Source organism: Lissotriton helveticus, chromosome 5_1 (assembly GCF_964261635.1).
Source record: "Lissotriton helveticus chromosome 5_1, aLisHel1.1, whole genome shotgun sequence".
Taxonomy (NCBI): domain Eukaryota; kingdom Metazoa; phylum Chordata; class Amphibia; order Caudata; family Salamandridae; genus Lissotriton; species Lissotriton helveticus.
Window position 1 is genome coordinate 70007238 of NC_136065.1, and position 15413 is coordinate 70022650.

The 15413-nt window shown below is 44.0% G+C and overlaps 1 protein-coding gene across 1 annotated transcript; it reads right to left on the bottom strand.

The window, feature by feature from the left end:
• Positions 1–3146: 3146 nt before the first annotated feature.
• LOC144752387 (uncharacterized) lies at positions 3147–13154 on the bottom strand. The gene is made up of 4 exons (XM_078640322.1): positions 13103–13154; positions 12170–12664; positions 11301–11422; positions 3147–4204 (listed from the first exon to the last, which is right to left on the bottom strand). The coding sequence occupies exons 1-4, from the start codon at positions 13152–13154 to the stop codon at positions 3920–3922; spliced, it is 954 nt and encodes a 317-aa protein (XP_078496448.1). The 3' UTR covers positions 3147–3919.
• Positions 13155–15413: the final 2259 nt, after the last annotated feature.

A 15413-nucleotide genomic window follows, 5' to 3' on the forward strand; every position in this document is an offset into this window, starting at 1 on the left:
GCTGAGTAAGACTCTCCCGCATAAGAGGTTCTGAGGACTTTTTTTGTTTTTTAAACCCACTGCTCCCTACCCGTACCCATACCACCCCACCACCATCCCAACCCTCATCCCTTAGCCAACCCCAGGGAACCCTCCCTCTCTTTTAAGGCATAGCAATGCCTGTGGGCGCACCATTGGGGGAATATAAACGAATTTGACAATATACAAGAGAGCAAACTGACCCAATAGTCCAAAGTTGGTCACTTAGCGATATCTCTCTTCTTTTTAGTTGTATCAATTAATGACTCAACATCTTCTACTGACCGAAAATTGTACTTTTGATTATCCCACATGTTGCGCAGCATTGCAGAGAATTTTAACTGAACCGTAACTCCCAAATTTAGGTAGCTCCTCCATCCTATTTCCTAGCTCCCACTGCCTCTGTTCTGTAGATTTACATAGGTCCGACCTAACTAGCAGTGAAACACCATCTACTAAGTATGGACCATTTTTTAGGGCCCCACTAAGAATCTCCTCTTTGATGGTACAGGATAGAAAATTCACAAGGATCTTCCTAGGTTTGACCCTTTGGGGGTTGCGATGAAAAGGCTCTCTATGCGCCCTTTGAACTTCGTACTCAAGATTAATATCTTCCTTGCCCTTTAACATCATGTTCAGTAGCAGCTTGATGATGAAAGCCTTCATATCCTAGTGCTTAATTTTGTGCCGGTGCTGTCCAGTGCTCAGCACCTGCACTTAATTGTCAGCATCGGGGCTTATGACTGTCTGCCACATGATAGTGGTGTCTACCAATTTAGGTACGAGTACAACAACTTCTGTTTATTATCTCAATTTACATTTCCAAGTATTAGTATTTGCTTAAAGGCCATTCTTATTGTTTTGGGGGCCTGTAATAGTATGAATTGTCACATTTTTAAGAGTGTGAAGACTAGAAGTGTGTTGGTGCTGTCATTGGCAGTGCTGCCAGGGGCAACCGATGGTGCAAGATCTAGTGTCCTCCTGTCAAGGGCCCCGGCACTACGTTTTTTTTAAACAAATTAAGCACTGTAAATATCCAACCCTTCTTTGGCTTCCAGGACGTCCAGAAATCTAAAATTATTACTTTGAGAATAATTTTCCACTCTCTCAAGATCTTCCCTTGAGGTTTGATTTTGTCTGGTTAACTTAGATATCTCAGAAGCATTCTTCACCACATCCTGCTTTATTATGACCACCTCTTTCTATAACATCTTTGTACAGAAGGTTACGTCATCCAATTTTTGGGTTAACTCCAGGCAGGATGCTTGTATGCCTGACTGATTTGGTTCTGAGACCTCAAATTGGTGCTGGATTTCACTTTACTCAGACTCAGTAGAATGCTCGCCAGCGAATCTTCTGAGTTTCCCTGGGTCACTTCATCGAAATGCTCTGTCTATTATCGTTCTGAGCTTGAACATGAGCTTTGCTCCTGTACCACATAGAATTCGCAATGCCGTCGTGATGATGTTGAGACACCAACACGAATCCCGAAAATGTATTTAAATTAGCTTTAAAATGATTTTTCCCTACAACAATACTACTTTTAATACTTTATTAGTAAATCGCTAACCTTAAACAATACCTTTAAACTGTCTAAATATGTGTTTAAGTGTTATCCAAAAAACACACTGGAGTCGTAACTATCCTGCGGTACCAGATATACATGCCAGAAAGGGTCACGATGGAATCATGACTCGCCTCAATTTTTAAAAATAAATTAACTTTGAAACACACCAGAAGAGGGGCCTTGTGGGACAAGACCACCTCCAAAACTGAATTCACAATGGAACACAGCACAGGCCATGGCTCCAGACAGTGTTGGTGTGAGAACTGGCAGCAGCCTCTGAGGAAGTTACTCTTGTTCTTCCACTTCTGCGAGGTATCCCAAGTCACCTGTAAGCCCGCAGCCTGACGAGAGCAGCCAATGAAATATGGGTGTAAGAAAGATATTTATTTAATTCATGATACTTACAATAAACATCTGTCGTGCACCAATATTCCTAATCTGCCACCCCTGTCAAGGGCCTCTGCACCATTCTTGAGGCAACAGCACTATACTTAAGTGCAGTAACTGGTATTATATCTAAACATGAACTCTGAACATCCACTACAACACAAACCTTTTCAATGTGACTGCCTGTACAAGTGTCTCTTATCTAGACCTGGGTGGTGGTGAACTTCGCTCCGTTTGTGGTGTTTGCAGAGTGTTCTGCACTCTGCTCTCAGCGGAGCTTGCGGAGTGCTGAATACTCCACTTTGTGATGTGCAGTTGAGTTTTTTCCCCTCTTGCGATCACGAACGGTAAGTTCACGATCGCGAATGGTAAGTTCGCAAGCGCGAGCTGCTGCTTGGGTATAATTTCTACCTGTGCGGCAGAAATACCAGCACAAACTGCAGTTCGCACTGCCATCCACCACTTGCAGTTTTTTTTTAACTTCATGGAGTTCTACGTAGCAAAACTCCGCGAACTACGCCCAGGCCTACTCTTATCAAAATGACCATGAAGGTAGACTTAATGTAAACACATGCACCAGTAAACATGTCGTTTCTATAAAATCACATAAGTTAAAAACTACCCACACTGTAAGACAAACTACCATATTACCAGACAGGTAAAAAATATCATGCAGCACTAAGTTCAGCATCAAGTCACTGCCATATGAATAAATTCGCTTCGAAAATAGACAATGCCACTGACAGATATAGTGCAATGATAGCTGTAGAGTAATGAAGGTAAAGCTTTGGAGCACACAAAATTACTCATACAACCAAACAAACACTAAACAAACCCAGCAACAGACACACAACCTCCAATATTTCCAATAACAGAGCCATACAGCCACTTACACGCTCAGTCAAAGACACATACAGCAAATTGCCACTCTTACACCCATACAGGCAATTGCATAGTCAGTGACACATGCACAAAATCACTCGCAATGCACTCACTGACCTATACAGCCACTAACACACCCACTCTCAAATGTCTAAAGTTATACTCCGGAGAAAAAAAAAAGACTTTCAAAATTCTCAAAAAACCCCAAAGATTACGGGAATGATTTTGTTACAAAACAATCTTAAAAAGAGCCTTCAAAATTCATTGAAAAAAACCTAACGTTACAGGGACGTTATAGTTAGGACATTTTATTATAGGTGCATAGGCTGGGTTTCTAGACGGTCCTCACAGGCAGTCCTTCTTTATCCATAGAGTGCATTTATGGAGTTCTTTTATTTAAGCCAATTAGACCATCCAGCTTACCTTAATTCACATACACTCAGAATGTCTGAATGCTTCACAAATATACAGAGAGAATAAATTAGTTTTCTGCATTATAAATATCAATAATAAATATGTTGCACTGTAGGTCAGTACATTAGACACCATTTAATGGCTACTCATAGTCCTAGGGTTCATCTGAGTATGACTGAAAAACTCTCCACGTGGCCTACTTCTACCATGCAAGAGTGTGTCAATGGTGCCCCTCTTTGTTAGGTTGAGGGAACGAGTGTAGACTCCACATCATCTTCTCCAGCAAGAAGTGTTAGGGCTGGATCACTAAAGCACCAAGCTTAACGAGGAAGGTGCCAGTAGTAAGTTGCATTTTCTTTCGTAAACTGGGAACCTGAGAAATGTGGACTGGTTTGCTTGAAAGAATGGCAAATGGGCTCATATTTTTGTGTGCTGTAGGCCTTTGATCTTGTAAGTGTTAGTTCATAGCCGGATTGCTAGAGATTATAATGTAATCATCATAGGGAGTCAAAAGGCCAGTGTTATTTTTAACAGACAGAAAAACATTTCCACACTGAGAACCAGCTTTTCCTGGAGCCACAGCACTGCACACATGCACACAGTTAGACTCCAGAGTGGTATCTCTAGGTAGAGTCTCCCTGGCTGTTTTCCTCAAGGGTTAAACCGATGTGTTCTACTGTCATGCTCCGAGTTATCATCAGTTCTGTCTTGGCGGTGATTATCCTGGTTATTGGCTTGAGCCCTGTGTTCCTGGTGGTGCTCCAGGGTGTGGTGGTTGGATGGTTCCCACTGACCCTGAATCTGAGGACCACTTTGATTATAGTGAGTGTTGTATCTTGGTATGCTTGATGTCAATTCTGTCATGTTGTTTGCAGAGCTGGCAGCTGTTGGCGAATAGGAGCCTCCAAACAGCCCGGACAATCCTCCTGAGAAAAGCTGAAAGAGAAGACAGGAGGAATGTGTAAATAGCAACACCAAACCATCAGAGATGTAGTCAAAACTGAATGACTTGTGCACAAAGTAAAGACATTCACTGAAAGAGATTCCTCAACACCAAAGGTAGGCAACACCAGTAGACGGTACTCATTACTAGAAATCCTGAAACAGCCGCTGCTGTGGGGAGAGCTTCACACCAAAAGGACGCTCTGGGGGGGCGGAAGTAGGTGAGCAAGATTCTCCTTTCAGGGATGTGTTCTCATCAGGCATTATCTCCCCACCGAAGGATTTGCTGAAGCTGTGCAGAGATGTTTATTTACAACATTCTTATATTATAGAAATTACCGCCATGCAGCTGTGGAGAGATGTTTCTAACAGGGGCATTGCTTATCATAAAACAATTATCTTTATGAGGTTTTCATTTTATATGATTTTTTTTTTAATCATTTTCCTACATCCTGGAGTTGTGAAAATATATTACTTTCAAGGAGATATCACATAAAGAAGCGATCATGCACCAGTTGTAAAACAATGGGATATGTTCTAGGTTGAATATGGCCACCAGACATAAGGCCCCAGCACATGAATTTTAAAACAATTTTTATCAGCACTGTTACAAGTTCAGGATGACAGAATGCCCACAGTTTGGTACTGGTGTGCTTCCAGGGCATCAACAGTTCTGCATTGCCGAAGGCCCTTGGCATAATGTATCACAGGAGATTGGGGAAGAGAAGGAAATGATTGGCCTATTGTATCCAAAATACACTTGAATTTACCCCTAATAGTATAGGGTGTATGTATCCAGTCGACAAGGCAGGATGATATATGGCGTCAATATTCAGCTTGGTAATATTTGGGGCACAGATATAACCAGGCACTAGCGGCATCCCATCTAGCCGACCTTTACGTTGTACATGAGGACCCTCAACAATAACATGTATACATCCAACATCGAAGGGAACACCAGACTTAATCCCACTTAAACTCTCCTCACATACACCAAATACCTTGTGCTGTATAGCTGGCCTTACCATCGGCACATACAAGACAGTCCTCTTGCCACAAAAAGAACCTGAGTTTTCCACCACAGTGAACCATAGTGAACTTGTAACATTTCTGCATAAAAAAAATAATTCCCCTGTCATTCCAAGTTATTAGTTGATATGGGATTGTGAATTGTGTGGCATAGATAATGTACATTGAAGAATTACTGACCAAAGATATAACTGGGGATCAAGCACGCTCGCAGACGAAGCACCCTTTGCAAGGTAAGGGCATTTATCAACATGAACAGTTAACACTCAAAGGAGAATCCCTTGAACTTGTTAGTCTTAGATAGAAACTTAAACATAAAAACAATTATCCATTCCTTTGCCAACACTAGGACAAGGAACAAAAGGTGGGGCGTGTACAGCAGACCACTAGAGACACTTGAACCTACTGATATGCGTGAATAGTGGGATGAGTTCTCTGCCTTTCAAACTAAGCTCAGATGCAAGTACGAGCAGCAACAATCATAATCTTATCGTGACCCACCTGAAAATAACAGGTATAAGAAGAATGACAGATCAGAGACTTATGTGAAGTACTATGAAGAAGTCATATGTGATGTAAATTAATTACATATTTTGTATTAGAGTATTATAAAAAAGGGTGTTGTTTCAGATAAGTTCATCAGCAGTTTGTGGAGTAACCAATGGTGTGGACGTGGTGTCCGGTTCCTCTGTGTCCATCTGGGGGTCACTGCCCAATTTTCTTTATTCAGTGAATATAACTGTTGTGGTATTTGATGGATAATACAAAGGCAAAGCCACTGCAACCATGCCATGCTGTTTTTGTCAAATCGATTCATAAAGGGGGTGGTGACGGACAGAGTATCTGAATTAAGCAGAACACTCCTACCCAGTCAAAAGATCAGGGCTTGATCCATCACCGTTTTTTAGCTCACTGCACCATCCCAGCTCAGAACCTGGCTACATGCAAATTAGTCTGACCCTGGCCCAGTGCATCATGGGAACAGGGCAGACCAAACTACCAAGCCAATTCTTTACTGGAAAGGAAACAAGCTTCCGGGGACCGGTTTATGGCATTACAGCCGTCTTCGGCCCGGCTTGCTTGAAGCCTGATGGTGCAGTGAGCAAGGGACTCACGTCTGAGCATACCCTTCCACACTTGGTGTTTTTGTCAAACCTAGGACGTAGAGGAGCATCATCGCCTGTGTCTGTGCAATCAGTTTCTCTGTGCCACCACACAGCTTTGTCCAGGTAGTGAGGTGGCTGATGATTGTTTAGGGAGGGAGTAATGTTCTCCTTTGTCATTGGACTCAGACCCTGTCCCAGGCTACTTCTGGTTCTGAGAAGATGTGTATGATGACCATCTGATATGGACAGCTTCTCTGGGAAATGATAGTTATGTTTCAGACAAAGATTTTGTAGGTCCTTTTTAACTTGCATAAATAAACAGTGCCTATGTTGTACATCAATGGTATATTCAGGGAACATCATTACCCTTGCATTTTCAACTTTGAAGAATCCTTTTTTTCTGGCGCCCATCAGGAGTGCATCTCTGTCTTGATAATTTAGGATTCTGGTTAAATTTGGCCTTGGTGGTGACCCTGGAGGTCAGCATTTCACTAGGTTTCTGTGAACATGTTCCACTATGAACTGAGGAAATAGTTATACAGAAGCTATTTCCATTTTTAAGCAGAGTTTAATATCACAAGCAGCACCATTGTCTACAAGGCCTTCAGGCAGGCCTAATATGCGGATATTATTGTGGTGGGAGCAGCACTCCACATCTTCAAGTCTGTCTTCTGTAAACCGCACCCACTTAGCAAGATCATGCACCCGCTGAGCTAAATCATCTGTGCAAGAGTGCAATTCGGCAAAACTGCTACTGGAAATTGAATGGTTGTTGAGCAAGGGCCTTGCGCTAATTTATGAATGACCCATTACATGTACAAAAGACATCAGAGCCCAATATTGTACTAACTGCAATCTCCCAGGATTTCCCTTTCAGACATGTAAGTCATTCAATCAATTAATCAGTCAATCAATAAGTCGATTTGTATAGTGCAGCTTATCACCCAAGAGTAATCTCCAGGCTTTTGCAGTGTCTGAGGGACTCAGTCGAATTGCCAGGTCTTGAATCCCTTTTGATTTTCTGATAGAGATGGGAAGTCCAAAGCTGCATGGAGTGCACATTCAATGTCTCCACTGTAAGGTAGGAGAAGGCGCTCCCTCTGCTCATGCTTCTGTTGATGTGGTAAGTATGTACGAGTGAGAGGGATCCATAGTGTAGATGTCTGACTGGTTGTTGGATGTTCAGGTGGTGGTTGACGAAGGCAAGTCCTTGGCTGCCAATCTGTAACACCTGGAGGTGAGTGATGGTTAAATGGATCCAGCTGACCCGCTGATGTCCTTAGGGCAGACAAGATGATGCCCACTCATCCACTATCTTCTAAGCTCATTCATTGAAAGTAGTTTATCAACTTTATATCTAATGTTACATTTTGGAAATGCAGCAACAAATGTGAGGTTCCATTCTGATATCAATGCCTCTTAGACTTTTGAGTCAATGTTTAAACTAAAATGGATTATTCCTTCATAGAAACACTACATTGGCTAAAAGGATAGATCTGGTGATGGCCACGATGAAAGAAGGCCCAGATAAAAATTAGTTTATGCCGGTGCATTCTTGCATGATTTCTAGCCTATCATTTTATGATTGTTAAGTGAAATGATTGAGATTATGCCATTACACCACACTGCGTAATTGAGAATTTGTTTGGGTACAAATCCTATTGTGGAAGAACATGAACAATTCACACCTATAGAAAGAGAGTGTCTGTTGTTCATATCACACATAATCTTCATTATTTCTTTTAGCATGAACTGCATTCTCTGCCCAAAATAGACACAAGATATTTTATGTAATAATATGTAATTTTGCATAGTTATTAAGTAGTTCACACAATTTCGGCAATGGAAGTCACACAAATTTCATCAAGCCTGGTTGAAAGAAACCATAACCGTTTGATGATCAGAAATGGTGCATTGATTGACTCCACTTGATTCCACATCTCAGACTGAGTGGGTAATTCAACAGCGAAGTAGATGGGGAATCATGCTGGAAGAAGGTCTAATGAGTTCTAATTTGCGTGGAAATATTAAAATAAGGTCCCCTTCTTAAAGGCTCTGTAAATGGTTCATAAGAGGGGATCATTCTTTTTTGAGAGGCTGTTTGCAGATCATCTTTCATACCCTAACGGTGAGAGGGGAGAGGGCATTGTTCCATCTTTGAGAAGATGTTGGGGTCTTTTGCAGATGTTCTTTCATACCCTAATAGGGAAAGGGAGAGGACATTGTTCTATCTTTGAGAGTTGGTTGGTGTCTCTTTAAGATGACCTTATTGAGAAATCATAGAAAAGGGAGCTAAGCTCTATTACAACCATGCCCTATAGGGCTGACAGAGATGTTAAAGATATCCATTGAAAGATAGAATTTGGATTAACATCCTTCCCCCTGCGCACAAGCAGCTCAGTGGCATTCCATATTAAAGACTAGCAGCATTTATACCGTCCCAAAAAAGACCTATGGTCAGATCCATCCACAACAATCTAGAAAGAAAGCAAATTTGCCACCCTGAAAGAAACACGCTACCTGGTGAATTACCTCTAGCTCTGAATCTGCTCTCTTTGAAAAAGGTTAAAATCTCACCACTTTAAACATACAGGATGCAAAGTACTTCTAGTTCTTCAAAACCATTGACTAGGCAGGCACATTTTAAATACACTGCTATGAATGTGAGCTGTGGGTATTTTTTATTAACAATACATTTATTAACAATAACTACCTCCTTCCTAGAGGGCACCGTGGGGGTGCGGAGAGATGATCTCTTATAATTTATATTGTGTTAACGAAAAACTACTGCAGAGAGCATTGTGTAATAAATAAATAATATTTCTTAATAGGTAGTGGCCACTTGGGCAATGATAAGAATATAAATCTGCTGGATAAAGATTGCTAAGTATGAACTTTCTTCAGACCTTCATAGCTAATGTGAGGGAATATTACCCCTTTCCAGCGTCTAGTACTACAATAGTCTCTAAAGCGTCCTGTGGAAAACTGATTAATTCAGTACCCTGCAGCACACTCAGAGAGGTTGGAGTATTACAATAGTCTCTAAAAATGTGTATTAATGATGGAGTACTGCAGCCGCATCCAAAGCAGCCATTCTGGGTAATGGGTTTGAATTGTCGCTAAAAGGGTCAGTGTGATTGCAGTATTACAGTAGTCCATGAAGTGGTTAATGATTGTGGAGTATTGCAATAATGCTTAATGTGTTTAGCAAAACTTGCTGCTTTTCAGTTGTCTCCCCCCGTTTGCCTACTCCCACTGGACTACTGCAAGGCTGACCCTGTGCGGGTTAGCCCTGGTAGCCAGCCTTGTCAGCCAACCTTTTAAGCTTGTTTTACTCTTTAGGTAGGTTTCCAGCCCATTGCCAGCCCATTCAGGGTCAGCCTTCCTGTGCCCACTTGGTGCAGTTTTTTACTACTTCCCACCTCCTGCCATCCATTTCCTTCTGCCTGCCTCCCCAGTGTCCCTCCCAGGACCTACTAAATGGATGCGACAGAACAGCAATGCTGCTAGTGCTCCAAAATCTCCCAAAAGGCAAGCCTGTCTGCACCCATCTTGACCACGCTCGGCGTCAGGAACCCTGACCCTCCAGGCACCCAAAAATACTCCATCGCAGATCTTTAAGCCATGGTCCCTGGACAGCACAGCAACTGCTGTCTCGCATCTCCTCACACAACGGCAGGACAGTTCACCTGCGAAAGTTGTCTCTACAACTGCAACATAGGACCTCCCGCGCCATGCCCACTCTGCCGAACAAGACCACCCGAGAACTGCTCTGATGCCTCCTGATCAATGCCAGATCACTCTGCAAACTCGCCACTGAAGTCTGGGACACCATCACCACCCTCGCCCCTGGCTAGACCTTCATAACAGAGACCTGGCTCAACCCCTCTGATGCTCTGAAAAATCATCAAATGGCTCTCCATAAGCAAAATAAAAACAGTCACACAAACCCTGCTCACCAGCCAGCTGGACTACGGCAAGGCACTGTAAGCAGGAACCACCACCAAACTCATGAAAATACTCCAGACGATACAGAACTCAGCAGCCAGACTGATCCTCCACCTACCCAAACAGACCCACATCACCCAACACCTGAGGAACGTCCACTGGCTTCCTGTCAAGAAAAGATGGTAATTAAATGTACTACAAAGACCACCATGGCTAAGTACCAGCATACATGAACCACGCCTGAACAAACCCCAAGATAAACATAAAATTCTCACATTATTGCAGAAACCTATTCACCCATAGGTCGAGATAATTTGGGGACCAGCTATTGGTTTCTGATTGATGACTCTTATCGATGGTACCTAAATGATCACTCCCAAATGCTACCAATCAGTACTTCCACTCTGTAGTTACCACTCAAAGAGTGTCATTAACAGATTCCGGATTCAGGATCCCATTTAGTGAAGTGCCTGCAATTACTCCCAGTGACATCTGGTTAGTGGCCAGTAATTGATCAAAACTATCCCACACCTAAAGATCCCAGCCAATGCTTCATCCTAAACGACACTCAGTTAATAACTCCCAGTCAGTATCCTCTGTTGACGTACTCCCATCCCATGTCTCATTTTCTAGGAACTGTAATTCAGAGGCTTCCATTTTGATATTCCAATTTAGTGAGTTATATTCTGTGAGTCACTCTCAGTGAATTTCATTCACTGACTCCCATTCAATGGCTAAAGTTCAATGATTTCAATTAAGCAGTTTCCATTCTTTTCTTTCTATTTTATCTGTAACTCTCAATCATTGACTCTTCTTTAGTGCTTCCTGCTGAGTGATTCCCCTTCAGTGGCTTACAGTCAGTGACTAATATTAACTGGCTTTCGTTCAGTGATTCCTACTCAGTGACTTTCACACAGGAGGAGCTGCCCCATGTATTGAGTACCTCCTGCTTCCACCACCCTGCCATGGCTCACTGCTGAGGACGCGGCAGCCATGTTTGTTCTTACCATGAAACAGAGGCTGAGCAGCGTGGCCGTGAGCGCGAGAGCCCCCAGGCTGATGAGGATGATCTGCCAGACATTCAGGTCTTCGACACCTACAAATCCTCCTCCGCTGAGTGTGGTTGTACCTGTGGGAGATTTAAGACAAAGTGTTAGGGATGTTAGGTGTAACACTCAGTCATTGGCAGTCCATACACAACTTCTATAGTACATTTCAACAGTCCTCTAGATGTTTATGAGGCTGATTGCAGACCGCTTCGAAGGGCACCCTCAAGGAGGGCCCCCGGGTGCCAAGAAGCCCTTAGGTAGGCTTTAGGTGTCCAGGACTGAAGTCTGTGCTATACTGAGTCTGGCCAGTAGAGATCAGAGTACCTAAAGACAGTCACTGCTATTAAGACTATGTGAAGACTGCAGGAGCCAGAGTTGTAACACCCCTCACAGGTAAACTATAATTTTTAGCATTTGTTCTGTTATATAACTCTGCAGTCTTCATTGTTTTTAGCATTTAGCAATGTGGGATTGGCAAACCAGGATCTGTTGTAGCACTTCATGAGCAGGGCAGACTCAATGTCGCCAAACTCACCTGTCTGATCCCTGATTGCACAAAGGAAAAACAGCTAGGGGCAAATTTATAAGATTCTCATGCAGCTCTGCAAAGCAAGGAACCTTGCTCTGGTGTGCTGCTTCAGAGGCAGGAATGCGCCACATTTAAAGAATGACTGAAAAGACCTTTATCCAGCTATAGAAATGAAACTGAGGATAGATTGGTAAAGCCCTGCTAGGTTCCCTGTTGCTTTAGCTCTGCTGTTATGATGACCACCTAGCCAATGGTTAATGTGAAGCTTTGAAAAATGGAGGAATACAAAATGACTTACCACCTAAACTTGTAGCTGTTGTGGCAAATGTTGTTTCTGATGTAGTTGCAGTTGTTGTGGCAACTGTTGTTTTTGCTGTAGAGGCAGCTGGTGTGGTTACTGTTGTTGCTACTGTAGAGGCAGCTGTTGTGGCAACTGTTGTTGCTGCTGTAGAGGCAGCTATTGTGGCAACTGTTGGTGCTGCTGTAGAGGCAGCTGTTGTGGCATCTGTTGTTGCTGCTGTATTTACAGCTGTTGTTGCAACTGTTGTAGCTGCTGTAGTTGCAGCTGTCGTGGCGACTGTTGTTTTTGCTGTTCTAGCAGCTGTTGTTGCTGCTTTTGTAGCAGCCGTTGTTGCTGCTGTAGTGGCAGCTGTAGTGTCACCTGTTGTTGGGGCTGTTGTTGTATCTGTTGTTGATGCTGTTGTGGCTGCAGTTGTGGCTATTGTTGTTTTAGCTGTTGTGGCAGATGTCGTGGTGGCTGTTGTTGCTGCTGTAGTGGCAGCTGTAGTTTCACCTGTTGTTGGGGCTGTTGTTGTATCTGTTGTTGCTGCTGTTGTGGCTGCAGTTGTGGCTATTGTTGTTATTGCTGTTGTGGCTGCAGTGGTAGCTACTGTTGTTGGTTCTGTAGTGGCAGCTGTAGTGATGGCTGTTGTTGCTGCAGTTGTACCAGCCGTTCCAGCTGTTGTAGTAACAGCATTTGTTGCTGTTGTAGCAGCCGTTGTTGCTGCTGTTGTATGAGTGGCTGTTGCTGCTGTAGTGGCAGCTGTTGTTGCTACTGTTGTGGCAGCTAAAGTTTCACCTGTTGTTGGGGCTGTTGTTGTATCTGTTGTTGCTGCTGTTGTGGCTGCAGTTGTGGCTATTGTTGTTATTGCTGTTGTGGCTGCAGTGGTAGCTACTGTTGTTGGTTCTGTGGTGGCAGCTGTAGTGATGGATGTTGTTGCTGCAGTTGTACCAGCCATTGTAGCTGCTGTAATGGCTGCAGTTTTTGCTGTTGTAGCAGCCATTGTTGCTGCTGTTGTAGCAGCCATTGTTGCTGCTGTAGTGGCAGCTGTAGTTTCACCTGTTGTTCGGGCTGTTGTTGTATCTGTTGTTGCTGCTGTTGTGGCTGCAGTTGTGGCTATTGTTGTTATTGCTGTTGTGGCTGCAGTGGTAGCTGCTGTTGTTGGTTCTGTAGTGGCAGCTGTAGTGATGGCTGTTGTTGCTGCAGTTATACCAGCCATTGTAGCTGCTGTAATGGCAGCAGTTGTTGCTGTTGTATCAGCCGTTGTTGCTGCTGTTGTACCAGCGGTTGTTGCTGCTGATGTAGCAGCTGTTGTTGCTGCTGTAGTGGCAGCTGTTGTTGGGGCTGTTGTTGTATCCACTGCTGCAGTTGTGGCTGCAGTTGTTGCTATTGTTGATATTGTTGTTGTGGCTGCAGAGGTAGCTACTGTTGTTGGTTCTGTAGTGGCAGCTCTAGTGATGGCTGTTGTTGCTGCAGTTGTACCAGCTGTTGTAGCTGCTGTAGTGACAGCAGTTGTTGCTGTTGTATCAGCCGTTTTTGCTGCTGTTGTACCAGCGGTTGTTGCTGCTGTTGTAGCAGCCGTTGTTGCTGCTGTTGTGGCAGCTGTAGTTTCACCTGTTGTTGAGGCTGTTGTTTTTTCTGTTGTTGCTGCTGTTGTGGCTGAAGTTGTGGCTATTGTTGTTATTGCTGTTGTGGCTGCAGTGGTAGCTACTGTTGTTGGTTCTGTAGAGGCAGCTGTAGTGATGGCTGTTGTTGCTGCAGTTGTACCAGCTGTTGTAGCTGCTGTAGTGACAGCAGTTGTTGCTGTTGTATCAGCCGTTGTTGCTGCTGTTGTAGCAGCTGTTGTTGCTGCTGTTGTAGCAGCCGTTGTTGCTGCTGTAGTGGCAGCTGTAGTTTCACCTGTTGTTGGGGCTGTTGTTGTATCTGTTGTTGCTGCTGTTGTGGCTGCAGTTGTGGCTATTGTTGTTATTGCTGTTGTGGCTGCAGTGGTAGCTACTGTTGTTGGTTCTGTAGTGGCAGCTGTAGTGATGGCTGTTGTTGCTGCAGTTGTACCAGCTGTTGTAGCTGCTGTAGTGACAGCAGTTGTTGCTGTTGTATCAGCCGTTGTTGCTGCTGTTGTACCAGCGGTTGTTGCTGCTGTTGTAGCAGCTGTTGTTGCTGCTGTTGTGGCAGCTGTAGTTTCACCTGTTGTTGGGGCTGTTGTTGTATCTGTTGTTGCTGCTGTTGTGGCTGCAGTTGTGGCTATTGTTGTTATTGCTGTTGTGGCTGCAGTGGTAGCTACTGTTGTTGGTTCTGTAGTGGCAGCTGTAGTGATGGCTGTTGTTGCTGCAGTTGTACCAGCCATTGTAGCTGCTGTAATGGCAGCAGTTTTTGCTGTTGTAGCAGCCATTGTTACTGCTGTTGTAGCAGCCGTTGTTGCTGCTGTAGTGGCAGCTGTAGTTTCACCTGTTGTTGGGGCTGTTGTTGTATCTGTTGTTGCTGCTGTTGTGGCTGCAGTTGTGGCTATTGTTGTTATTGCTGTTGTGGCTGCAGTGGTAGCTACTGTTGTTGGTTCTGTAGTGGCAGCTGTAGTGATGGCTGTTGTTGCTGCAGTTGTACCAGCTGTTGTAGCTGCTGTAGTGACAGCAGTTGTTGCTGTTGTATCAGTCGTTGTAGCTGCTGGTGTACCAGCGGTTGTTGCTGCTGTTGTAGCAGCCGTTGTTGCTGCTGTTGTGGCAGCTGTAGTTTCACCTGTTGTTGGGGCTGTTGTTGTATCTGTTGTTGCTGCTGTTGTGGCTGCAGTTGTGGCTATTGTTGTTATTGCTGTTGTGGCTGCAGTGGTAGCTACTGTTGTTGGTTCTGTAGTGGTAGCTATAGTGATGGCTGTTGTTGCTGCAGTTGTACCAGCCATTGAAGCTGCTGTAACAGCAGCAGTTTTTGCTGTTGTAGCAGCCATTGTTGCTGCTGTTGTAGCAGCCGTTGTTGCTGCTGTTGTAGCAGCCGTTGTTTCTGCTGTAGTGGCAGCTGTAGTTTCACCTGTTGTTGGGGCTGTTGTTGTATCTGTTGTTGCTGCTGTTGTGGCTGCAGTTGTGGCTATTGTTGTTTTTGCTGTTGTGGCTGCAGTGGTAGCTACTGTTGTTGGTTCTGTAGTGGCAGCTGTAGTGATGGCTGTTATTGCTGCAGTTGTACCAGCTGTTGTAGCTGCTGTAGTGACAGCAGTTGTTGCTGTTGTATCAGCCGTTGTTGCTGCTGTTGTAGCAGCCGTTGTTGCTGCTGTGGTAGC